The following is a 25,170-nucleotide window of genomic DNA, read 5'->3' as shown; positions in this document are numbered from 1 at the left end:
CTTTTGCTCGTGAACTTTTTTTTTTTTTTTTTTGTTTGCCCGCTTTTATTCCATAGAAGTGTTATTATAGGTGGACTTGCAGAGAGGGTCAAATCAGAAACATTAGCAAGTACACAAAACAAACCAGTTCACAAAAATTACTTTATTGAAAAAAGTGAATTAAAAAAAGCTGTCCAGCAGCTTGGATTAAAAAATATCTTCCATCCAAAAAAAAAACAATGTAACCATCTTCATGTAAAAGCAGCCCTGGAACAGAAGACAAGGTTTATTAGAAATGTGTATATATGCACACGCACAGTTGCCCAAAGCAATATGAAAAATGCAACAGCTGTTAGATTAAATAGCAATTTTTTTTAAAAAAAAGCACAAATTTCCATTGTGTTCAAAATCAAGCTTTAGGCAAACATCACAAGAGGGTCATCCGAGAACAGCTGGGTGTCATTAAGCTACAGCAGAGACCGTTACAACAGCAGGGGTGTGTCAAATTAAAATGCTGCAGGCAGTCAGTGCCGTGGTTTGAGCATCTTTCCATTGCTGTAGAATAGACCACAATCTGAACTCCACCCCAAAGCAAAGACTTTCAACTGGAGATTAAAACACACCTCTCAGTATTCGGGACAGGGGTACGTGTTTCCACAGCTCAGTCAGTCAAGCCAAGAGATACTCCATGGTCATCCTGAGAAGAGAGCAAGGCGATAGTGAACTCCAAATGCAAGAAAACACTGAAACACACACACACAGAGAGCTCAATAGTTAAAAAGGAGTAGCGACTACGTATCGTTCAAACGAAATGCTTCATCTATAGATCTGCGTCTGACGTTCTGGGCAACTCCAATTGGAATGAATTTTTTTTTTTTTTTGTAAAAAAAAAATTTAAGTGCCAAAATAGTGTTAAACCCCCATTTTCAAAGTACTAGCTCTAAACAGTCCTGGACGAGAAATCCAAAATTGTTACTGTGCTTTCCACAGCTTACTGAAACCATCCAAATTTCCACCGCATGCAGAAGTTGAAGAAAAAAAAAAAAAAAGCCTGATTTACTGCATTACACATTTGACCTTGTGGGGGAAAATCTTAAATCTTGGATGTTCGAGACAGATCAAAACAGTTCATGTTAAGCAAGTTACTTTTACAGTAAATCTAATACAATAATGATAAAAGTCTGTTCTTACCTACTAGCATGGTATAAAAACCAGGCCCCTGTGGAAGCTCCTGACTCTGCTAGTCTCACTAGCTCTCGCTCTGCACTCAAGTCTCGCCCCTGCTTGACTGGCTCCTTCCGATGGCTCTGCTAGTGCTCTCCCTCAGCTGCTCCAATGGCTAGCCTGCAGTACAGTGTAAGCTAGCTTCCTCCGGCACGCTCTCTCACGCTCCTCTGCTGCTATCAAAAGGGCTTTGCAGTTCTACTGTGCGTTTCACCTCCCTCCGCAATACAGGCTAAGCCGTGGCGTGCAGGGACCCCCCCCCCCCCAAAAAAAAAAAACACGTTGTACAGTGTCAAGTCACTGAATGTCTGACTCCCTGCTAAAAATCTGCTCTGAAGTGACTGGGCATGTTACTGCCAATGAGGAATGTAGGCAAGGATGGAGGGGAGGAATAAATAAGACACACTTGCTATCTGGGATAGTTTTGCAATGCCCAATTTAGAGCAGAACTGGAATCCAGCGATTGCATGCTAGTTTAGTTACATGTACAGGACTTGTGGCTTTGTGACCTGCTAGTGCAAGAACACGAAAGCTCTGTACAGCACGTTTGTTACATACACACTACATATAACCTCAATGTGTACAAGCCATCAATTTGGAAATTGGTCTTGGACAAATGTATATGATTTATTTAATATATATATATATATATATATATATATATATATATATATATATATATATATATATATATATATATATATATATATATATATATATATATATATATATATATTAAATTCAAAAACCAGCCATCCCTTGTAGTCAATATCCAAAACAGGCTCTTTAAAACAAGCAAAATAATGAAGTTAAACTCCAGGTGCCTGTTCACTCGAGACAGGACAAAGCCTTGGAGCGATCATTTACGGTTTAAAAAGATCCCTAGTAGAAAGGGATCTGCAATTTCAGCAACTTAATTAATCTGTTCCACTTCACAGCTTGGGACAGAATCAGAGTCAACGAATCTACAAAACTTATTTATATTTACAGGAACAAAAATCTATTCTGTTCAATCCCTGTTTTTTTGGGGGGTGGTGGCAGCAGGAATGTCTCTGGAATAAAGTCTTGATATTCACAACTTTTCCCCCAGTCAGAGTTGAAAGCAAAGCAAGGGACAGTTACCTGGGAGCCCCCGATCCCCTTCCGTCTATGCAACAAACTTGTTCAGGATCCAACGCAAGCAACTGTGCAAATTGGGGCAGGATTGTATGTTTAGGCAACCCAAGTCTGTGCAGTTTCCAGGGATCACTGCTAAAGTTTGCCTGTCTGTCTCTACGCATAAACAGAAATCACTGAAGCTGCCATGGTATAAACTGCACTTTATAACAGAACATCCTGCACTTCAGCACAGCAATGATTCTGCTTGAAGACTTCCACTCCCTGAAACGACACCAGCTTTAGAAGGATCACTCAAGGACCCCCCCCCCCCCCCCTGCCCGCCCCCGGAAATCCAGAACTACAGGATTTAAAACCCTTTCAGGTGTCAAGCCTGATCCACAGGAGACTAAAGCTGGTGTCAGCAACAGTACACGAAGAAAGAAAAGAGAGGAGAGAGAAAGGATAGACACATGACTAAACTGCACAAACTTTGGTAAAAAAATTGAAAGATGATTTTATTTCAAACTTGATTCTTCCTTGCTGACGTTACATTTAAAAAAAAAAAAACCTACGGGTGCATTTAAAAAAAAAAAAAAAAAAAAAAAAAAAAAAGAGAACTACGTAGAACCTTACTGGAATGCTTTACACTTTCACAGAAACAAAAGCAACTACAGAACACCCTGCTTCACAGCAATTGACAAACACAGAAAACATGTTTGAAGCCGTCACATGATTTTTCTTCTCTTTTAAAAGTTCGGTCAGTCTACATATTTATAGTTCATTGTATAGGTTTGCTTCCCCACCCCACCCCTTCTCTTCGTGAAGCAGATGAAAACCTGCAACTGTGCTTGGCTGAGCAGATCTATGGAGTAAGCCTGCTGCTTCCCTGTCACCTCTCTGGCTGTCCTCTCCTAAGTACTGAATCCTGTTGAACAATACGGAACAACATTGTTAAACTGGGCACTGTCTTCAGAAGAGGCTACATTGAGTCTGGGGGCAGCTGCAGCAGTAAACCTTCATTCAAGACCATTGGCTGGGTTGGCATGGAAACGTTTGCCAACGGTTCTGGCTATAGCTTAAGTTGCCTCCCCTGGCTAACAGGCATGGCTGCGGTCGAGCTCAGTGTGGAGACTGGATCTCAGTTCAAGTGAAAGCTACCGTTTCCATGTGCCTAAAGCGAGACACAAGCCAATTGAAAAAAATTACAAGGCAAAGCAAAATAAAGGAGGGGGGAGGTTAAGATTTTGCAAACTTCACCTACCAAATCCAAAAACCATCAGGAAAAGATCTAATCTGGTTACACTAGCAGCTACGCTATGTGAAAATGCAGCCTGTAAAAAAATCACGTTTCTGCAAGATCCACCCACGACTCACATCATGGCTTCCCCCGATCAAAACAAATTCAAGTTTCCTAACTTTAGGTGGTCTCCCAATAAAGGTTTGCTACTGGATGCCCTTAAAGATATTTTAAAAAGGCATTGTTCTTACTCAACTGAAGTTTCACATTTAAAATCTACACAATATACAGGAGCACCTCCTTTATAAGAGACAGGCTGCAGTCTGGTTAAGAGACCGCGCTGTGTATGCTATCGATGCTCGTGTAGCAGCAGGAGAGGACAACTAACACCTGGACTACAAAGCCTTATAAAAACCATGGAGCGCTGCATTTAAACACATTAGAGGAGGTGTAAATGCAGCTGCACTAGCCTGGATAGGAAGCAGAGGAGTTCTCTGGATCTTAGAGACTCTCCAGGTCTGTGCGCTGCAGTGTAGAATTGAGCTCCTAGACTCCTTACCTTGTCCGGGTTTAAAACCTCCTGCCACCCCCGCTGCCTCCATAGCCACCACTGCCAGAGCCGCCACCATAGCCACCTGGAGACACAGGAAGAGAAGGAGGAGTCACAAGCAGCTCGGTGAAGAGTCCAGCCATCCCAGCGTGACCTGCACCTGCATGCAGTCTGATGAGCTTCCATCAGGAAGCGTGCTCACTGCAAGGCAGGACCGGGGCGTGCCGATACACCACCACAAAATCGGAAGAGGAGGTGCGAAACTCACTGCACTGTTATATACACGTATATGAAGTCAAACACATGAAATGCACCGCAGGTTCTGTGCAGTATTAGAGCAGAAGCATTTAAAAACGCCAGAAGTCTGATTAAAATGAAACTCGTTCTCTTTCATTTTGAAGCACACAGCGACCCTCCCCACACACACACCTCCGTAGGGGCCCCCCGCGTTTCTGCCGCCTCCGCCCCCGAAGTTGCCTCCCTTCATGGGGCCGTAGCTGGACGAGGCCTGGCTGTTGTAGCTGCCAAAGTCGTTGTTGTAGTTTCCACCGCCGCCACCAAAGTTTCCTGGGGAGACAACAAAAAGTCGACCGATTAAAAAATCACACGCATTTCCTTGTTAGTTTTACATATTAAATATCTATAGCGGTTGCATTTTAAAATTAGATATGGGGAATGCCTTAGTTTCACAGAACACACACTTTTCAGAATAGTCAGTAAGTTCATGAAGAGAGATTTCACCATGCGATTTGTTCCAAACCACAGCATCGATGCACACCGAGCTTCATGCTACAGCTTCTAGAATAGAAGTCCTGCGTTGTGAAATTGCAGAAAACGTTGCTGGCATTGCATGAACTGCACAAGGATTTAAATCAGCAGTCTAGTGGAGCTCTGTGGAGATGGCATAACCCTTTGTAATGAAGGAATCTCTACACAACAGGACAGCCTTCTGTTCTTCACATTTACACACAGCCTCAGGATTGGCAGCTGGGGTGTCCCAGAGGTTACAATAGGATTCCTGACAGTGAAGGACGTCCGGACTGAAAGGGTTAGAGTCTGGATGTCGAGTCGCACTCACCTCCCCCAAAGTTCCCTCCTGCTCCTCCTCCTCCTCCTCCGTTGTTGTAGCTGTCGTATCCGCCCCCGTTTCCTCCATATCCGCCTCCCTGGTTACCATAGCCCTGTCCTCCACCGTAACCACGGTTACCACCCCCATAGCCCTGGCCTCCACCGTAACCTGAGGGGGAGAGAGAGGGAGACACGGTCTGATATTCTGATGTTGCATCATCACAGGGATGGAAATAAGACTCCCGCTGCAGAGCAGTTTGATCCATTCCTGTTTTTTTTGGTTGTTTTTTTTCTACTGAGTTTAGCAAGACACACCTGAGTTATTTCCATCCCCGCCATCATAAGAATTCTGCCTGGCGGTTGTATTAACTGTTGAGACAGGAAATAAGTGGAAAGCCAAAGAGTCAGAAAACACACTTGCAGCAAGTTAGCATCCCACCCCAATACCCCTCCAGTGTCACTATACAGGGCAAGGCTTGGGGGTCCAGCGGTTAGAGAGAAAGGGGCGTGTTACCAGGAGGGTCCCAGTTCAAATCTCAGCCACCGACTGTGTGACGCAAAACCTATTGCAAGCGACTCTGCATGTGGAGATACCAACTGGGGAGTTCATAATAGAAAACAAGCTGCAAAACTCCCAAAGCCTTTTGTCGATTCAGAAAGCAGAGAGAGGTTAATGTCCGACAGGGGCAGAAGCAGCACATGCCTGCTCTAATGGGAGCACTGGATCACCCACCTCCCCCACGGATAACAGCATGCGAAACAAAAGGACTCCGAGACCAGCTTCTAGAAGTAGAATCCGATTTTTACATCCCAAGCTTATCTACAGCCTTGCCCTCATTCTTATTTATATACAGGTCCTCCCTTTAGTGCATAATTGCTCATATTACCCTCACCGTCTCCTCCGAATCCGTTATAGCCGTCTCCACCGCCATAGCCCCCCCGGCCGCCACCAAACCCACCTGCAAGAAAAGCAACAAGACTCACGGTCAGCACTGCTGGACACACAACGCTTTCACTTACAGAGTTACACCTGGAAGAACAGGACCACGAGAATACAGGGGGGGGTGTGGTGCCGTCTCTACGTACCACGTCCACCGAAGTTCCCATCGCGGCCAAAATCATTCCCACCGAATCCACCGCGGCCACCGAAGTTACCAGAGCCTCCGCCGCCACCGCGCCCTGCAAGAGGAGACACCGAGCTTAGAGCAGGAGCGCCGGAGCCACGGGTTTGAATGCCAGAAATGCAGGAAAAAATAAAAAATGAAAAGTCAGACCATGAGAATTTCCCACAGCCTACCTCTCATCGTTTGCATACCAGCACTCGCCATCTCCTGCTTCGACAGGGCTTTCCGCACTTCACAGTTGTGGCCGTTCACCGTGTGGTACTTCTGAACTGCGGAGACAGAGAGAGAGAGGAGAGCAATGTTAACAAAACCTACAGACTTTACAGGACCGCTCCCTGCCCTTGTAGATCTCCTGATCCGCCCCTCCTGCTCTGGACTCGCCTGACCTCAGCCCCACATTACTGGATCCTCAGCTGATGCACTACAATGTCCTTGTAGAGACAACTTGCTGTGATCCTATCTTTCTGCATCCTAGTTCACATTGTATTCTTGCAGTATGACTGCACTTCCTGCAAGCCACACTAATTTAAATATTAAATCTCATTGTAACGCTGCAGGTCGCCTTGGATTAAAAAGGATCTTCCAAACAAACGGACGACTAGCAAGACTACACTTGCCACCAGTTCCACAGACACGGCTGAGAGGATGCAATATGCAAATCACTAGATGCATTACAGTCAGGGTCAATTCCTTAAATAAAAAAATTTGGGTGATTTACATTTGAGCCACTGCAAGGAAGTAACTAACAGAACACTGCTAACTAACTAATTTTGATCAGTGCGTTGGAATGGAAATTTAAAAAAGAAATTTGAAATTGGACAGGAATCGAGCCCCCCATAGCCCTGGTAAAGGTCTTTTAAAATATCATCGGAGATCAGACTACTGAAAAGGAGATGAAACTTGAAAACAGGAGATGCATAGCCATACCAGCCAATAAACCCTGTGTGTTGCTTATTTAAAAGCTATCCGATGGTGGCTGTGGATGAGTTTTAAAATCAACCTTGCTGACACACAGAACGCACTGCAGTAATGACAGTCGGATGTGAAGGACCTCCGGCGCGCACACACACACACTTACTGACGATCTTGTCCACAGAGTCGTGGTCGTCGAAGGTGACGAACGCGAAGCCTCTCTTCTTGCCGCTGCCTCGGTCGGTCATGATCTCTATGACCTCGATCTTGCCGTACTGCTCGAAGTAATCCCGCAGGTGATGCTCCTCCGTGTCCTCCTTGATGCCGCCCACGAAGATCTTCTTCACCGTCATGTGTGCGCCCGGCCGCGTCGAATCCTAGAGAGGGAGAGGGAGAGGGAGAGAGAGGTGTGAGCAGAGAAGCACGTCTATCACAGACTTCAGAAACAGCACCCCCCCCTTAACTAAACCCTTAGTTGTGGAATTGATTGTCTTAATTAGACCTTGAAAGTCTGCAGCTACAGGAACCAAACAAAACAGACCAGGAGTGGAAGGGCCAGCTTGGGTCACTCTTGCTCTCAAGTCAAGTCCCTATATAAAACTACTTGGCATTGGACTACCCTGACCTCAGCACCACATTACTGGACCCTCAGTGAATGCACTATCCTGGCACTACCAATAATAAGTCATTGTAGACAGAACCTCTTAACTCCAACTTGCTGCATCCCAGTTCATACTGTAGTCTACTGGTATTACTGCACTTACTGTAAGCTACACTAATTAATATGACACTTATTGTAACCCTGTGCTGCTCTGTAACACCTGTAAGGGGTCTGAATTCTAGAGCCTGCTGTCCCACACAGGACAGGCTCAGCTCTGAAATCTAAAGAGCCTGCTGCCCCACACAGGCCAGGCTCACCTCTCGGGACACGGCTCTCTTGGGCTCCACCACTCTGCCGTCCACTTTGTGTGGCCTCGCCTCCATGGAAGCGTCCACTTCTTCCACAGAGGAGTACGTGACGAAACCGAACCCTCGCGAGCGCTTGGTGGAGGGGTCCCTCATCACCTGGGAGGGGGGGAATTAAACAAAACTAAAATTAAAACAAGCAGCGAGAATATGCCATGTAGAATTGCAAGCTTTTTATTTCTTGAAAGTTTTTGCAGGGCAAAATTCATTAACTCCACAGGAGTTCATAAAAACTGGTTTAAAACTTCTAAAAACCGTGACCCAAGGAGATACTGTACAGGTGCGATTGATAAATCGAGTCCTGTAGTGTTACCAGGGGTTACTGCATTCACTCATATTAACGTGTTTTGAACAGTAGCCAAACTGTGATCTCGGTTACATGTACTGAAACACGCACTCCGGTTACGTAGTCTACAGCTATGAATCAAAATAAAATGCCCTCATATAACAACTCAAAGGCTTTGAAAGCACATATTTTAATTACACACAAGATGTGTCGTTTCTTACCACGCAGTCTGTAAGGACGCCCCATTGTTCAAAGTGGGCCCTCAGGCTCTCGTCCGACGTTTCAAAGCTCAGGCCGCCTATGAAAAGCTTCCGCAGCTGCTCGGGTTCACGGGATGCCTAAAAAAACAGAGAAATAAATAAAATTAAAAAACAAAAAACACTAAAATATAAAACAGCGTGGCGCCACGGCCTTGTACAGTAGGCTGAGGGGGGAGGGGAGGGGGGAGTAATTATTCAGGCCGTTCGGCGGCAAAACCAATGTTATAAAGTTTACAAACACGAAATATCAAAACTTGACAATAAAAATAACTAAAATATGGAGATAACTAGTTTGTATAAACAACCGGCTTCGTTTTTAAGCGGTTTTATCCGTGCTTGCGGGTCGGGTGCGCATGCGCAGCTCCCTCACGGAGGCGCGCTTTGTTTACATCTCTTTACCCGGAGAGAGGAAAAAATAAATAAAAAAACAAAAAAGAGAGACTCGGCTACTGTTTATATCATGTAGTCCTCATGTTACTTAGCTTTGGGGTTAATCTGTAGTCGTTGGAAGTTAAGGGAGAGAAATAAGCTAAGTCCAGGGAAACGCCTGGGACGCCATTTTTGTTTCAGAGAGGACAAAAGGGACATTTCTCTACGCAAATAAAACCCCAAAAAACAATGTTTTTACATTTTAAAATCGACCACAGAGCCGGTAAGGACGCGTCCCGGAGCAGCAACGCGTCCTGCGAGACATTGCAAGCCGGTTTTAAATGTGTAATGTGCGCGGAATCCGTTATCCTGCGTTTGCAACCGCATGGACGCAGACTGCGAAATGGCGGACATGCAAAAACACAAGCGCTGCACAATCCCTGAAGAAAACTAAAAGGATAAGAGAAAAATACAACACGCACAATTTAAAAAAAAAAAGGTAAAAGCTTTGTATAAGCGAAACCAAAACCTAGCGCCCCCCTCCCAATTTAAAAAAAATAAATTAAACACACTCTACAGGAATATGGTAGTCATGTTTTACATAACAAACTTATTGCAATGCATACGTAATTAAACTACAAACTCAATTTTAAACAATCGAATAGAAAAAAAAAACAGCAATTGCGCGTTTTATTGTAAGTGTGTTTTACTTCCACAAATGGAAACGGCATCTTTTTTTCCCCTCACCTCGGATTTCGACATGTCGTCCGCTGTCTCTGTTCACGAAGTCTGATCCAGAATAAAAAACAGCCGCCCGAATCTTCCCGAGCCGACCGCCTTCGGGTTATGAAGAGTGCAGAGCCCGCCTACCGGCCACCGCGATTGGATAGACCCGTCCTAGCACGTCACAAAGGGTACAGCCCCCCCCGAGCGTGCATTGGGCAGTGGACTGTCTATCGTGAGCCGCCCCGAGTCTTTCACCAAATCCGCTTCGGAGTTTGATTAGCCCCGCCTGTTTTTACTCGCTCCTGATTGTGTCCAATCCCTTGCCAATCATCTGTTTTGAAAATAATCAAAAAGTGAGGCGTGACGTAGTTCCACTTAAAAAAAAAAAAAAAAAAAAAAAAAAAAGTATTTATTATTTCGTTTTTTTAATTTACAACACAACACACATATATCACAAGATATCACATTATCATTTTTACATACAATTCCCCATTTATGCAGTTGGGTTTTTACTGGAGCAATCTAGGTAAAGTACCTTGCTCAAGGGTACAGCAGCAGTGTCCCCCCCCCCCCACCTGGGATTGAACCCACGACCCTCCGGTCAAGAGTCCAGAGCCCTAACCACTACTCCACACTGTTTATATGATTTATAAACATAAACAATTATGTTTATAAATCATATAAGACCCATAGCAACTTCAAAAAACTCGCATCTGTGAGCAGATGTGTGTGTGTGCGTGTCTGCTATTATTTAACGCCATTGCCAGTAAAATCAGGAGTGGATCGCGGTGCTGTGAACGGGAGTCTGCAAGGGGGGGGGGGGGGGGGGGGTGCGCGTGCGCGTGCGCGTGCGTATTTCAGCGCGCGCGCGCGCGTCTCTCTCTCTACGCAGTCAGGAGTCTCGAGCTCAAGCGGGAGAGGCGGTTTCGGCGGTCGAGGGAAGAGATCAGAGCGGCAAAAAAATATAACAGAAAAAACTAACAAACATCCCGGGTTCAAAAAGTGTATTCCATTTGGTGAGTAAGTCTTTGTAAGCTAACTCGGCACCGGCTTGTCCGTGAGTTTTTTTTTATATTTTTTTAACGGTAAAATGGTGGTTTTTTGTCGCTGTTTTTCAGTCTCTCTCACACAGGGTTGAAAAGAAAGACGAGAGAGAGAGGGGGGGTGGGGGGGTGGGGGGGGACAGCGAAAAAAAAAAAAAAAAATCGCAAGGCGGTTGATTGGCAGCCGCGCTGGCAAATCAGAGGTCGGGATCTCGCTCGACCTCGCGGGCGCTCTCGGGAGCCGTGCAATGAGCGCGCGGCAGGGGCGGGGGGCTTCCTGTCCCTGGCAGCGCCAGCTTCCAACCACGCGTGTTTGTGTTTTGCTGTTAATCGCCATCATTGGAAAACAATATTGGCGCTTGAGAGCCTTAGTTCGAGGTTTTAATTTCACCGGTGGTTTAAATATAAAGAGCCCAGAGCCGAAAGGAGGTTTTTATAGGATATTGACGAGAACAACAACCACAACAACGCGAGGCTTTCCGGTAGCGCCGGGCCGTACCTGGTGGGGGGGTAGTTCTGAGTCAATTTTTTAAACGATAGTTTTTCCTGTTTTTGCTACGATGTATTTGATATTTGACATGAATGTTAAATGTTTTTTTTCTCGCAGTTAGGACGCTTAGCTTAAGACTCTACAGTCAATACCAGACTGTAAGCAGAGCAGAGAAATTTCACAGAAGCGCGCCTCTTTTTCCCGTTTGCTAGTTAAATAAATCCTTTTTATAATATTGCAAACTCTGTTCTTTTCGAATGAACTACTAGATTCATAGTAGTCGTAGCTCGCAGCTAACTTTTTCTTCAGCGGAATAAAACGATCGTCTGTGTTTATCCTGTTGTAATGAAACCATGTATGCGTTGTCTGTATGAAGCGGTTGTCCCCGCCTGTATTCGGGCTGTATTGTATCTATATAATACATTTTTTTAAATGGAAGTAGTCGGGTGCATTTTTAAGTTTTAATGAACTGAATGTTGGTTTATAATTCTGCACGATTTGTTTTTGCCTGGCATCCAGATAATCTTGTCGTGGTAATGCATCGCGCTCCTCAAATCTACTCCTGCGTGAATTGTAACGCACATCACCACCCTTATATACTGTACGCCTCAAACTTCACTTTGCACACTCTTGTTACACCAGGGCTTCTCAAACTCGCTGCTGGGGTACCCCCTCAAACTCGCTGCTGGGGTACCCCCCCTCCGGCTTTTATTCAATCTCAGCGCTCCCTTAATTGAACTGATCATTTCCTTAGACTTTATTTTTAACTCGTTTTCACCTCGTAAACAGTTGCAGAGTTCAAGTTAGCTATAGCATTTTTATAAGTAACTCGAACTTTGCAACTAAGAGTAATTAAGTGGGGTGGGGTGGGGTGAGGTGAGGTGGGGGGATACACCACACCACCCCACCCCAGGACAGAGTTTAAGAACCCCTGCTCCACTCCTAACGCAGCTCTCTGGTCCACATTCACAAAGCATTTCAAATAACTTTTTTTTTTTATATACAAAGCGCACCTTCATTCAGTAGTGTGTGTGTGTGTGTCTCCTCTCTCTCTCTAATCTATCTATCTATCTATCTATATATAATTTTCTAGTTAAGTATGTGGGGGGGGGGACTACAAAGCGGTATGCAACTCCATATGTTAAGGTAACATTGTTCAGCAGGTTTCATTCGACTTTATGAAGCAACATTAGTTCATTCTAGAGGGGGATGCAAAACCTTTGGTCAGAGCTGTACTTGTAAATGCCTTCCTTATCCACATCCATACTTCAAAGACCGCTGTGACCGGATAGTTAGAATAGCTTTGAATTGGAGTCACTTTTTGTAATTGTTAGTTGGCAGCAAAATTTAGAATTCTAAGGCTGCTGTGAGGGGGCTAAAAATACCTTTCTCACCCTCCCCCCTCAACCCAGCCCCAACAAGAGTTTAGAGAACAAACATGCAGCGGTCAAGGTCTGCTGGGAATCTCTGTCTCTCTCTCTCACGCTTCCTCTCTGAGTGCAGGCGGAGGGAGTGGAATCCACACACTGTCCTGCAAACAGTCTGCACACAGGCAGAGCGAGGGAGAGGGCTGGCCGGCTGACTCTCTACTCCTCAAGCTGTGGGAGGGGAGGGGAGGGGTGGGGGGGGGGGGGGGATCTGTCTCCTGCAACTCCGCGGAGAAAGCAGAAGCAAACAGGGCTTTGTGTTTTTTAAAAAAGAAAAAAAAAAATCTAAGCCTTGGGCAGCATTTAACACATACACTGATTTAACGGTGGGGCTTTTGGTGAGGGGTGGGGATAAATAAAAATAAATTCTTCACCTTTTCAAAATCGCAGACGCTCTTTATTTCCAATGACTTTTTCTCATCACAAAGTGAGAAACATGATGCCCTTTAACAATTTCACTTTATTTATTTTTTATTTTTTTACATGCTTATTACAGTAATTTAAGAACGCTGTTTAGAAACGGTGTATAAAATGCACACTGAGATATAATATATAATCTCATAAGTCAATCGGTATTCTAAGATGAAGTAACAAGTCCACAAAGATTTTATGTTTCATTTTAATTGTTTCCTCTTATCGTCCTTGACGTACATTTTCTCAGTCATCAAACTGATCTTTGAGAACCCCAGAAACAGTTTTTTTTCTTAATTAACCAAGCCCTGTTGCTGTACACATCAATTCAGTGCCAGACACACATTCACACCTGTGATGACCTGTGGATAAGAGAGCCCTGCTGAGCACCCTCCCCTCCCCTCCCCTCCCCTCCTGATCGCTTTACAATTCAGATGCACCGGTTCACCCCGCAGGTCTGGGTGCTGCTTTTCACTGCAGGGGAACCAACAAAACAGCAAGTAAGCCAGTGAGCAATTTCATTTAATCACAAATAAATCGGAAGCAGCGCTCGGCTTTCTTCACGCTGCAGAATCCCAGACTCGGGCTCGTTTTTATGTTTGCCCAAATTCTGCTTCTAAAATACGTGGGTGCGCTCGCTGCTTTTTTTGTGTGTTTGGTGCCACATTTGGAGCTTATTGGCTTTCCAGTTGCATTTATGCAGTCCAGTATGTATGGCTAGTTTGGTAAACGTTGTTCAGCTTAGGGTAAAATGTTTGCTGACTTGTGTGTTCAGCTCTGGCCAAAAGTTTTGCATCCCCCTATAGAATTAACTGATTTAGCTTCATAAAGTCGAATGAAACCTGCTGAATAATGTTACGTTAACATGTTGAATTACAAACCGCTTTGTAGTTTTCCATTTGCTTAATAAAAAAAAAAAAAAACTGACCAATAAATAGATGCAACATTTGGAAATCTCACATGAAATACTGCTGTACTGCTATTATGGCTTCCGGTTGACTCTTGCGATATTTTGTAGTTTCTTTGATTTAGCATAATAAACAAAATATCTAAGTTGTGTTCATTTTGCTTTTTTTTTTTTTCATGCATGAAATGATTAAAGTTATGCATGATGGATTGAAAGTACATTTCTGTTTGTTTATCACGTCTGTGACCCGACCCAGGATTTTTAAACAAGGCGATCCGTTTGCAGCACAGATTGTATTAACGCTGAGAGGAGAGAGCTGCGATGCTGCCCTGTCTGGCTGAGGAATCTTAAACCCCTTACAGAGTCCTAGCTGTCTTCCTTTTAGATGTTAATCCAGCGAGAGGCTGTGAATGAGGACGTTAGCGCTGCAGGGCAGGAGTAAAGAGGAGGGGGGCAGTGTCGTTAAGTGTTACTGACTACACAGAGTGTTGGGGTCCATTCCTTTTTTAAAATCTGTTCCCAATCCCCAATTCCCTTTTTTTCAATCCATTCCAAACACGTCGCTGATCAGAATTGCACTCTGCGGTGTTCTGTTAAAAAGAGCTTCTCACAGACAGCGGCAAACCAATCACTTCAACTGAAGCCGCTGTTAACTGAACAAGCATAACAATTATGTTTCTAAAAAATATCATTTCAGTTTTGAAAGAATTTGAATTGGGTAATGAATTTTTAAAAAGGAATTGGAATTTAATTGATTGATTTTATTTATTTTCCCAGGATAAAATGTGTGTGTGTGTGTGTGTGTGTGGTTTTTTTCATCCTTGTAACTTTTAATGCCTCCTCCTGTCCTGCAGAGAGACACTCGAATCCAGGCTCGTCTATTTGTTCCTGGTCACTCCAGCATGGGTAAGAAGACTCTGCCGCGGGAGGAGGAAGAGGAGGAGGAGGAAGAGGGGTCCTCTGAGGAAGAGGAGTACGTGGTGGAGAAGGTGCTGGACAGGAGGGTCGTGAAGGGCAGGGTCGAATTCTTCCTCAAGTGGAAGGGCTTCTCAGAGTAAGAGCTTCTCGGAACACTATTCTTTGTGTTGTGTGTGTGTGTGTGTGTGTGTGTGTGTTTTATAAAAGCAAAGTTTCAGCTCTTCTGTAATCTGGTTCTGGATTCTCAGATATGGAGTCCAGTGAGAACCTTGTTGCTCCTAGTGGCACCAGATAGTATTTACAGTGAATTTAAATATTACCTCGTAACCTTGGAAATATTAGATCAGAACTTTCTCACAGTTAATGAAGACCAAGTTAAGTTGAATGTCTTTTAGTAAATAAAGAAATAGAAAATTTCTAGAAAAGCATGGGATTTTTTTTTTTAATACTGTTTAATGAAATGGAGGCGCTGTGCCGGCAGGACTGCTGCTTTGAACAAGCGCTCTATTTCCTTGCGCACCTTCACAGGTTAGTGCAGGGGTGTCGAGCTCCACCCCTCCAGGGCCGCGCTGTCACCTGGTTTTCATTCCAACTAAAGCTCTCAATTAACTCCAGGGATCGAATTGTTTGTTCAATTGGACGTGTAATATTTATTATCAAGGCTTTTTTACAGGTCATTTAAAAAAAAAAAAAAAAAAATGCACATGATTTCAAGGTATCTATAAACATGAGGAGGCCTGGAGAGAAGTAAAATTAATCAAATACTTCGACCGATTAAGTGACTGAGAGCTCGGGTGGAACGAAAGCCTGAAGACACTGCTCCCCCTCCAGGAGCTGAGTTTGACACGCCTGGGTTCGGTGGTTGTTCTAACCCCCCCCCCTTTTTTTTTTCCCCACTCGCCTCGCGCAGGAAGAACAACACGTGGGAGCCGGAGAAGAACCTGGACTGTCCGGAGCTGATCTCCGCGTTCCTGAAGACCTACAAGAAGAAGGAGAGCAGCAGCGGGGGGGGCAGCAGCACAGCGGCCAGCGGGGGGCGCTCTCGAGACACTGGGAGCAAGAGGAAGAACCCCAGCGAGGATGACGAGGAGAGCCGCGCCAAGAGGAAGAAAGAGGTGAGAGGGTTAGGAAATCTCCCTGGGAGAGACTGAGCCTGTGTGCGGTGACGTGTTCACAGGGTTGGGTCAATTCCTGTCTTTCAGTTCCATTTTAATCCATTCCAAACCGCACATCATTGATCAAAACTGCACTTGGCAGTGTTCTGTTAAAGTGAGCTTCTCGCAGACCGTGGCAACGGGTTGCTTTTAAATTGAAGTCGCTGTTTGACAGCCAATTAAACTGACTTCAAATGAAAGCAGTTGAACAAGCGCAACAATTTTTATTATGTCTCCTAAAATATCAATCTCGGTTCCTTCAAAGGGAGTAGGGAGTGGGGAATGGAATTGACCCAACCCTGCATGTACAAGACAAATTAAAATTGATGCGTTTCAAAGAGAGTGCTTCACGATCCGGCTTGACGAACTGTGGCAGATCACAATACCATCAGCATTCCAAAAATAAAAAATAATGTGTGGGTCAGAAATGAACTGAAGACGGTAGTGCGGGCGTTTGGGGGGTGGGGCTTGTATTACTGAAGCGGTGGAATCCTTTCCCTCTGCAGTCCTATTCAGAATGACTACACTTCTCTGTGTCTAACCGTTTCAAACCTGTGTGTGTTCAGGACGACATCCTGATTGCCAGAGGCTTCGAGAGAGGTCTGGAGCCAGAGAAGATCATCGGAGCCACAGACTCGTGCGGGGATTTGATGTTCCTGATGAAATGGTGAGTCTGACGAGCGCCTGGGGCAGCGAGGAGGGATTCGTCAAACCCCACTTAATAACTTCAGTTGCTGTAGTGCTTGTATTCCTTCATTTCAATTGGACCCTGGTTGTGTTTTTAATGCAGTTTTTATTTGTTGTTAGTTAGCGTGGTCGCTGCCGGTTGGGAGTTGCTTGACTCAGTTTCTTCTAGTTTCAATAACACTGATGAAGGCACTAGCATTAGAAACGCCTGTCTGCTTGACTCGGTTTCTTCTAGTTGCTGTCTCTAACGCTGAGGGCAGTAGCTGCAGTGTCTCTGCCCTGTGTGTGTGTGTGTGTGTGTGTGTGTGTGTGTGTCTCTGTCGCTCTCTCTCTAACTCGCTGCTGCTCCCTGTCCCGCTGCAGGAAGGACTCTGACGAGGCTGACCTGGTCCTGGCGAAGGAGGCCAACGTGAAGTGCCCGCAGATCGTCATCGCGTTCTACGAGGAGCGGCTCACGTGGCACGATGACGGAGAGAAGAAAGGGAAGGAGAAGGAGAAGGAGAAGGAGAAGGGGGCGCTGTGAGTGTCCGAGCCTGCAGACACACCTCCTCGATACCCACCCACACTGACCGCCGACGGGCAGCAAGGTTACAAACAAACGAAACACACTCCGGAAATACCAGGCGAAAGTACAGCCACTACCGCTCCCATTGCACCGGGATCATTCATTCATACATTCTGTCATGTTTAAATATGCGCCTGTGTAATACAGGGCTCAAAAAAAATAAACAAACAGGACGTGAAACTCTGGCTGAAGTCGCCAAGCCGCAGAATTATCCAAGGATTTAAACGGTTCAAACATCTCGTCACTTCTTTCTTTCCAGGAACCCATTACTACCTAAAAATAAGTAAACGGTCCAACCAAACCAATTCATTCTCGTCACTCTCGCCAATTCATTCCAGGGGCGTTATCAAAAAAAAAAAAAAAAAAAAAAAAAAAAAAGATCGCGCTTAAACTTTTTTTTTTTTCATGTAAACAGGATATTGATTTTAAATTGGGTGTCTCCTGCTTTTTTTTTTAGTATGTGGCGACAAACTAAAATACACGAGAGAAAAAAAAAGGGTAGCCTTGGTATTTCTTTCTTGTTTTAATCAGACAACACAGAGGTCAGGCTACAGGTGTCAGTGTGTTGTGTTTGTGTTTTTTCTCCTTTTACCCAACACTGCACTACTCTCCCGGTTGCTTTTGTAAAGTGGTATGATTAAATTGCTCCCTGCCATCTCCACCAGAACACACGCTGATTATGTGATTGGCTGGTTTCACAGACCCCCCCTACCCCCTGTAATGTTCCCTCGGGCAGGGTGGTCGTCCAAGACTAGCGCTATTCAGCGCCTGTCAAACAGGACGGTAGTGTTTTTAAAAACTGTTTTAAACTTAAATCCTGGCACACGTTGGGTCTCTTGCACATCTTTTGTCGGTGTAAGTCGTCCCTTTTCTCTGTTAGTTTTTAGAATCTGCTGCTGGGATTCACGTGACTGCGTGACTCTCTTTTGAAAGGCGAGGGATCGGATTAGACGTGGTCTGTGAGATTATTCTGAGCACATAAACGTGTCTGAGACCCGAGTCTGTGCAGGTCCAGCACTGAGGATTCGCAACAGCACTGATGTGACTATTACAGAAATGATGCTGACTGGGGAGTGTGTGTGTGCCGGGCTTCTGACAAGGAAAAGGGGGAGGGGGGCGGGGGGCGGGGGGGGGGGGTTGAAGAAGAGTCAACGGTTTTTTGAAATGAGGCGAGATGCATTTCTGGTCAATCTTATAAGTAATTAAAAACAAACTCTCGACTTGTGTGGGTTTCTCTTGTGTGGTTTTTGTTTTTAAATGCAGGTTTCCTGCACTTGGAAGTCTGTCACGGTATCTCTCTTTTTGCAAAGGTGTCCTTGGCATGGTGTTCCTGAGCGTGCCGAGTAAACAGGGTTTGACAACTTTTTTGCTGTAGACTAGTGAACAGTGTACCTAGCAGTTTGAGTATTAACATGCAATTCCTTAGATTTTTTTTTTTTTTTTTTATGTAACATTTAAAATTTCACCCCCTTGTAACTCTGAGATCCAGTTCATTGTTTTTATTTTTATTTTATTTTTGTTTTCGATATTTCAACGTTTTTTAAAAGGCGAGCAACGTTTATCATGTCATTGGAAGTGTTAATGTAATAAAAAATTGAAATAAACTGCTCTGCACTTTTTATTTTGTATGTTCTTGTATCAAAAATGTAGTAAACTTTAGTTTTCAACATTCTACAAAGTGAAGTGTTTTTATTTCTTTATTGGACTGGGGGGTGGAGAGAAGCAGCAGCAGGAGGTACAGACTTTCCCCTGCACTCTGCAGAGTGCCTCACGATCCAGCTCACTTAACCCTGCACGAGTGCTGGCCTTTATTATTAGCTGGGAACATGAGGGGCTGTATGTGTCTTTTCTGAACAAACTTGTGACAAGAATATGTTCCACAATTGCACGCAGAGGATACAAGTCACAGCATATGTACACCAGCTGAGACATTGACTATATCTTGGGGCAAGGTGGCGCTGTGTGCCAATTCACTGGCACGGCTGCTTTTCACATGTAAGTCGCTTTTAAAAACTTTTTTTTTTTTTTCAGTGGGGGTGGTACAGCAGGGACTGTTTCTAAGCAAGCTTTGCAGGAGGTGGGTGATGAGGGCAGGTAGATGTGACAGTTGACTAAGTGTGAGGTGCTGGGCACTTCCAAATGGGAGCTTTAGCGGAGTTGTAGGGACTCCCAACCGGCTGCTTCATCTCCGCTGGCCACGACGTCGATATACGAGGGGGTCAAACAGGTGTGCAGCTGTAGGTGGTTATGTAGGTAAACAACATTGGGGAAAACAAGGTAGGCTGTGTGGTCCAGTGGGTAAAGAAAAGGGGCTTAATACCAGGAGGCTCCTTTTTCCAAATCCCGGCTCAGCCACAGAGTCCCTGTGTGTGACCCTGAGCAAGTCACTTAACCTCCTTGTGCTCAGTCCTTCTGTATTGTGATGCATAGTACCCCCCTGTCCTCCCCCCCCCCCAGCTCTGCTCAATGACTAATTCATAATAATGTAATGTAACCGCATAGGAAAAACTACTGTTATTGCAGGTCAGGACTGAAGAGTTCCAATTGAAACCAGCAGAGGGTGCTGTGGGGCAGGCAGAAGAGCAGCGTGCTCAGAAAAGTGCAGCCCTTATAATGCTGTTATAATATTGTAAACAACCTCTATCTGTCTATAATGTCGATTACATATCTATATGTATGTGTAGTTTAGAGAAGAAGTAGCGCATAATCAGTCTCTTTTAAGCTTTATTAATATCGCTGCTCCCTTTTATTGCGCTTAGTCTTTTGGCTCGGTGTGGGCGTGTGTGTGTTTTGTGTTTTAAACTCAGAAATAATAACACGCTGTAAAACTGAAGACGGGCTTTTTCTGATCGGCGCGCACCCTGTGCGGGGCGGCGTCTGCATCGTTCTGCTCTACTTCAATTGCACAGGCTCTTACTGTTTCATCAGCCGTTTTGTTCCTTTCCGTTATGCAACCTTTGCTTATGTTCCCCCTTTAAATGGTAAATAAGTGATAAATCATTGAAACTGTCTGAGCATTGTTTGATTTTTTCTTTCCTGTGTTTTAATGTAAGCTCTGAATCAACGCAGGGTCAAGGAACTCTTTAACCCAAGCTGTACAGAGCTGGTGTGCGTCAGCACTTCACAATCGCCAGCCTTGTCGTTCGACCTTGTGTGCTGCGTGGGTAGAGCGTCTGTGAGAATTGAGCAAAACTCTTCTCAAGTTGTTCTTGAGTGTAACTTTTTGTTATCTGGGTTTCTGCTGATCTTGGTGAAGTGAAGGAAGAACCGCAGATGTTCACTTTTAACGCCTTGTGGATGTATTTGCTTTATTCCTGACTGAACTCTTTTGAGCGCAACTGCCTGATGAAGACGGCTTATTATCTTCAAGAAGAAATCGAAACTTACAGCCGGTAACTTATAAAATAGTCAAAGTCCTGCAGCATCGCCTTTTTATGTATTTTATTTAACTTCAATATCCCTTCAGTAGTCCGGTGCTATTGAGGGCTCACTGTATTTTTGATATATAATTTAATCTTACCCCTGAAACTTTGTTGGAAGCCGTTTCACACCCGAAATGTGTCCAATATTAACAACCTCTTCTGTATTTTACTAAACACTCTTGGCTGTAAACTTGGCGCTCCAGTTGCTTTGCTCAGCCTACATCGTAACATAGTTTCAGATCAAAAACCACGTGGTCAGTACCTGTACTGCACGTTATATAACGTTCTATAAAAGGTGTATCTACGCTGCTGGGAGTCACAGTGGGGCAGCGGACTTTGATGGTGCAGGCGCTCGGTTGGCAGGTGCTTCTCGACTCGAATACTTCACGGTTGATGACGAACGCCCTCGACGCTCTTGCCCTGACAGGGCTGATGTACGATCTGCAGCGGCACACAGTTCACTCTCCATCCAGCGCAGACAGCCTCTGGATCACGAGTTCTGCTACAGTAAGTGCAGTATTGTAAATCAGCAAGCTCCTCCATTAGAAACGCTCGGCTTACTGTGCTTGGCTGTCGTCGGGTGTGGGAACGGTGATGATGTAGTATTGTAACTCGCACGCACGTACCATGACGTTTCTAAACGGTAAATTGTGATATTCAGCCAGTCCCTTTCTGTGTAAGACCAAGGGGTGGTCGCGCTTATAAATGGAAAAGAAAATGTATGCTCTGCAATGGGAGCCTTATTTCCATCCCTGGTGTGTGTGCGTGTACGTGTGCGTGTGCGTGTACGTGTGCGTGTGCGTGTGTGTGTGTGTGTGTGTGTGTAATGCAGTTTTGGGGCCCTTAGCACTAGCTTCGAATAAGTTTGCACACAAACTGGATGCTCCGGTTATTGCCCACGAATGGATGGATGTGTGTGGCTGGCTCTACCCCACAAACATAATGAGGTGAATGCCAAGGGGCCCACTTCGACTGGGGCTTGGCAGGGATCAATGCAACCCCCCCCCACCCCCCACCCCCTTCTCCATCGAAACCTGGCTCGCCTCCTCTCTCATTCTTCATCATCCAGGCTCGCGCATTTCCATGGCAACTCAAAGACTGGAAAGAGAGCCGTGACCGCAGGGTCTCGCACAGCGAGTCGGGGGCTGAGCTGGGATTGAACCAGGCACCTCCTGTCAAACCACAGGAAGCGAGCGATGCTTCATCCTTCTTTTGAACTGCTGCTGAAATCAATTGATTTATTTCAAAGCGGACTGGCAGCCACACATCATGTCACGGCTGAAACAAACGAGAGGGAGAGAGAGAAGCGATGTGAACAGCGACGCCTGTGCTGTGATGCCTAAAGCTCAGGCAACATGAAGGTTTCAGGAGACTGTAGGTTTCAGGACACTGCACGGCACACCAGGGGAGACTTGGGGTTTGATACAGAAGCGAGCCTCAAACGAGGTCTGCCGGTGGTCTCCTGGAACCAGGTTTCTAGCCGCTGCTCCTGAGAAAGTGGCTCCGTGTTCCCTCGGGTTTACTTATGTGACACCCTGTGTTTATTGGTTATATGCAGTTATCATTGTGAGCGGTAATGTTCCCACTGTCCTGAAGAGGGCGATGGTGTATATACGAGTCCCCCAGTCTTGTGTGTGAATGCAGGATGCTGCAGCCTCAGCTTCGAGGGAGATTCAGAGTGGTAAAGGGAGCTCGTCCTCTCCTCGCTCCCCTTCACAGACGCACAGCTCTCCGAAGCGCCAAGAACTCCCAAAGGATTTGGTTCCCTTCCCTTTGTTTCCTCTTTTCCACAGCCGCGGATGAGTTATGCCCGCCATAAAAAGGCAGATGATGCATTGTTAACTAACCCTGTCTGCACGTCGCTGATATATCCCCGGCGCTACATTTCCATCCCATAATAGAATGCTAATGCTAATGGTCGTCCTCGCAGAGTCTGGATCATTTTTCATATCCTGGGGGGGGGGGGGGGGGGGCTCTGTAAAGCACAGAGAGGTCTGGTAAAGCATAGGGAAGCATTGTAAAGCACAGAGAGGTGTGGTAAAGCATAGGGAAGCATTGTGAAGCACAGAGAGGTCTGGTAAAGCATAGGGAAGCATTGTAAAGCACAGAGAGGTGTGGTAAAGCATAGGGAAGCATTGTAAAGCACAGAGAGGTGTGGTAAAGCATAGGGAAGCATTGTGAAGCACAGAGAGGTCTGGTAAAGCATAGGGAAGCATTGTAAAGCACAGAGAGGTCTGGTAAAGCACAGGGAAGCATTGTAAAGCACAGAGAGGTCTGGTAAAGCACAGGGAAGCATTGTAAAGCACAGAGAGGTCTGGTAAAGCACAGGGAAGCATTGTAAAGCACAGAGAGGTCTGGTGAAGCATAGGGAAGCATTGTAAAGCACAGAGAGGTCTGGTGAAGCATAGGGAAGCATTGTAAAGCACAGAGAGGTCTGGTAAAGCATAGGGAAGCATTGTAAAGCACAGAGAGGTCTGGTAAAGCACAGGGAAGCATTGTAAATCACAGAGAGGTCTGGTAAAGCATAGGGAAGCATTGTAAAGCACAGAGAGGTCTGGTAAAGCATAGGGAAGCATTGTAAAGCACAGAGAGGTCTGGTAAAGCACAGGGAAGCATTGTAAAGCACAGAGAGGTCTGGTAAAGCATAGGGAAGCATTGTAAAGCACAGAGAGGTCTGGTAAAGCATAGGGAAGCATTGTAAAGCACAGAGAGGTCTGGTAAAGCATAGGGAAGCATTGTAAAGCACAGAGAGGTCTGGTAAAGCATAGGGAAGCATTGTAAAGCACAGAGAGGTCTGGTAAAGCATAGGGAAGCATTGTAAAGCACAGAGAGGTATCTTTTTTTTAAAGAGCTAGCGCCATCTAGTGGTCTGCCACTTTGGCTCAAGTCTCCTTTTGTCTGGTTTTGCTGGCAATACACTTGCTGATATACAGACCCTGGCTGCTCTAGCCTACATGACACACGGCCCCTGTGTTGGTGCTGCACTGTGGAGATGTCCCTGTGCTGGCCCTGCGGACACAATACAATACCTGCTTCAGGATGAAATGTGTTCTTTCCAGTTTTACGTCATTGAAATGCTTCTGTTCCCTTCAGCAAGTGTTGCTCTTGCTCCCGGGGTTACAGTGTAAACAGTTACAGCACGAGCACACACGATGACAAAGCCGCGCTGTGCAGACGAAGCCTCTGAATCCGGCTCATGCATTTTATTGCATCTTCTCTCTCGCAGCCCCCACGCCGCACAGGGACAGACTGGATTATTAGCAAATAGGACGGGATGTACCTCTGCGGGTACCAGGGTTAGTAATAATCACAATTGAAACGCACTGCAGTTACATCCTTCCTCCACCAGGAGGCTCCCGAGCAACGGATTGTGACTGATTGACGGATTGTCAACCTGAAAGGCGAGGGAACAGGAACAGACAGCACAGCTCAGTGCTGATGTTTACAAAAACTAAAAGAATCCAACGACAAACGTTTCGACTGGAATGTATTCATATCTATGAATATTTCTAAATGAAGCTGCATTCCGGGTTAATAGTTACGGGCGTGGGCGTGTGCAGTAATAAGAGTCCGATCTGAGTTTTCTCGTGGTTCACAGGAAGTCGTGCAGGGAAGGGAACGTGTCTGTCTCGGGCTGGAAAGCACCGTCTTCAACTGCTATTCTTGGGTCACTGTGCAGCTTTTTTTTTTAAAAAATTAGTATTATTTTAATTAATCTAACAGATTGGCGCTGTCAGCAGCATTGTAATTAGCCATGAGACGTGCGGGCTTTCGGCTCAGTTAAGCAGCTCGGAGTTAAGTTATCTTTTCACTTCACTCGCCCGGCGGGCTCTGCATTGATCCCTCGCTCTGTGGAACCTGCTCATTATCATGACACCGGGCGCGTTATAAATGGAGCCGCGCCTGATGACTTCACCGGCCCCGGGGGCTTCCCAGCAAGACCCGCAGAGAACATGCGTGCGGGCGCAGGTCCCCTTTTAACCACCAGGCGGCGCACAAGTCCTTTGAAAGATTGCGCTGTGCAAACTTTGCTATAAATACAGTACGTTATACTGACTGAGGAGGGAGGGAGGGAGGGAGGGAAGCAGTGTGGCTCTAGTGGTTAGAGCTGAGGAGGGACTGGGAGGGAGGGAAGCAGTGTGGCTCTAGTGGAGCTGAGGAGAGACTGGGAGGGAGGGAAGCAGTGTGGCTCTAGTGGAGCTGAGGAGAGACTGGGAGGGAGGGAAGTAGCGTGGCTCTAGTGGAGCTGAGGAGGGACTGGGAGGGAGGGAAGCAGTGTGGCTCTAGTGGAGCTGAGGAGGGACTGGGAGGGAGGGAAGCAGTGTGACTCTAGTGGTTAGAGCTGAG

At 45.6% G+C, this 25,170-nt stretch overlaps 2 protein-coding genes across 8 annotated transcripts; one reads left to right on the top strand and one right to left on the bottom strand.

Moving 5' to 3' along the window:
• Positions 1-127: 127 nt before the first annotated feature.
• LOC131709260 (heterogeneous nuclear ribonucleoprotein A1-like) lies at positions 128-9,951 on the bottom strand. Of its 7 annotated transcripts, XR_009311441.1 has the most exons (13): positions 9,821-9,951; positions 8,666-8,782; positions 8,111-8,257; positions 7,359-7,569; positions 6,454-6,549; positions 6,243-6,335; positions 6,044-6,115; positions 5,472-5,525; positions 5,167-5,325; positions 4,518-4,655; positions 4,098-4,173; positions 603-676; positions 128-246 (listed from the first exon to the last, which is right to left on the bottom strand). XR_009311441.1 is itself a non-coding variant. In XM_059011619.1 (12 exons), the coding sequence occupies exons 1-11, from the start codon at positions 9,833-9,835 to the stop codon at positions 4,109-4,111; spliced, it is 1,167 nt and encodes a 388-aa protein (XP_058867602.1). In that variant the 5' UTR covers positions 9,836-9,951; the 3' UTR covers positions 2,791-3,226; positions 4,098-4,108. The 7 variants fall into 7 exon arrangements, 6 of the variants coding, with proteins under 6 accessions (XP_058867602.1, XP_058867603.1, XP_058867604.1 ...); XM_059011619.1 differs by lacking the exons at positions 128-246; positions 603-676 and adding an exon at positions 2,791-3,226; XM_059011620.1 differs by lacking the exons at positions 128-246; positions 603-676 and adding an exon at positions 2,791-3,226 and having other exon boundaries at positions 6,050-6,115.
• Positions 9,952-10,657: 706 nt separating this feature from the next.
• Positions 10,658-19,079, top strand: LOC117401121 (chromobox protein homolog 5). Its single transcript, XM_034001608.3, has 5 exons — positions 10,658-10,815; positions 14,932-15,131; positions 15,906-16,110; positions 16,716-16,816; positions 17,200-19,079. The coding sequence occupies exons 2-5, from the start codon at positions 14,980-14,982 to the stop codon at positions 17,357-17,359; spliced, it is 618 nt and encodes a 205-aa protein (XP_033857499.3). The 5' UTR covers positions 10,658-10,815; positions 14,932-14,979; the 3' UTR covers positions 17,360-19,079.
• The last annotated feature ends 6,091 nt before the right edge of the window (positions 19,080-25,170 follow it).

Source organism: Acipenser ruthenus, chromosome 42 (assembly GCF_902713425.1).
Source record: "Acipenser ruthenus chromosome 42, fAciRut3.2 maternal haplotype, whole genome shotgun sequence".
Lineage (NCBI taxonomy): Eukaryota > Metazoa > Chordata > Actinopteri > Acipenseriformes > Acipenseridae > Acipenser > Acipenser ruthenus.
This window is presented reverse-complemented; position numbering and strand designations above follow the sequence as displayed.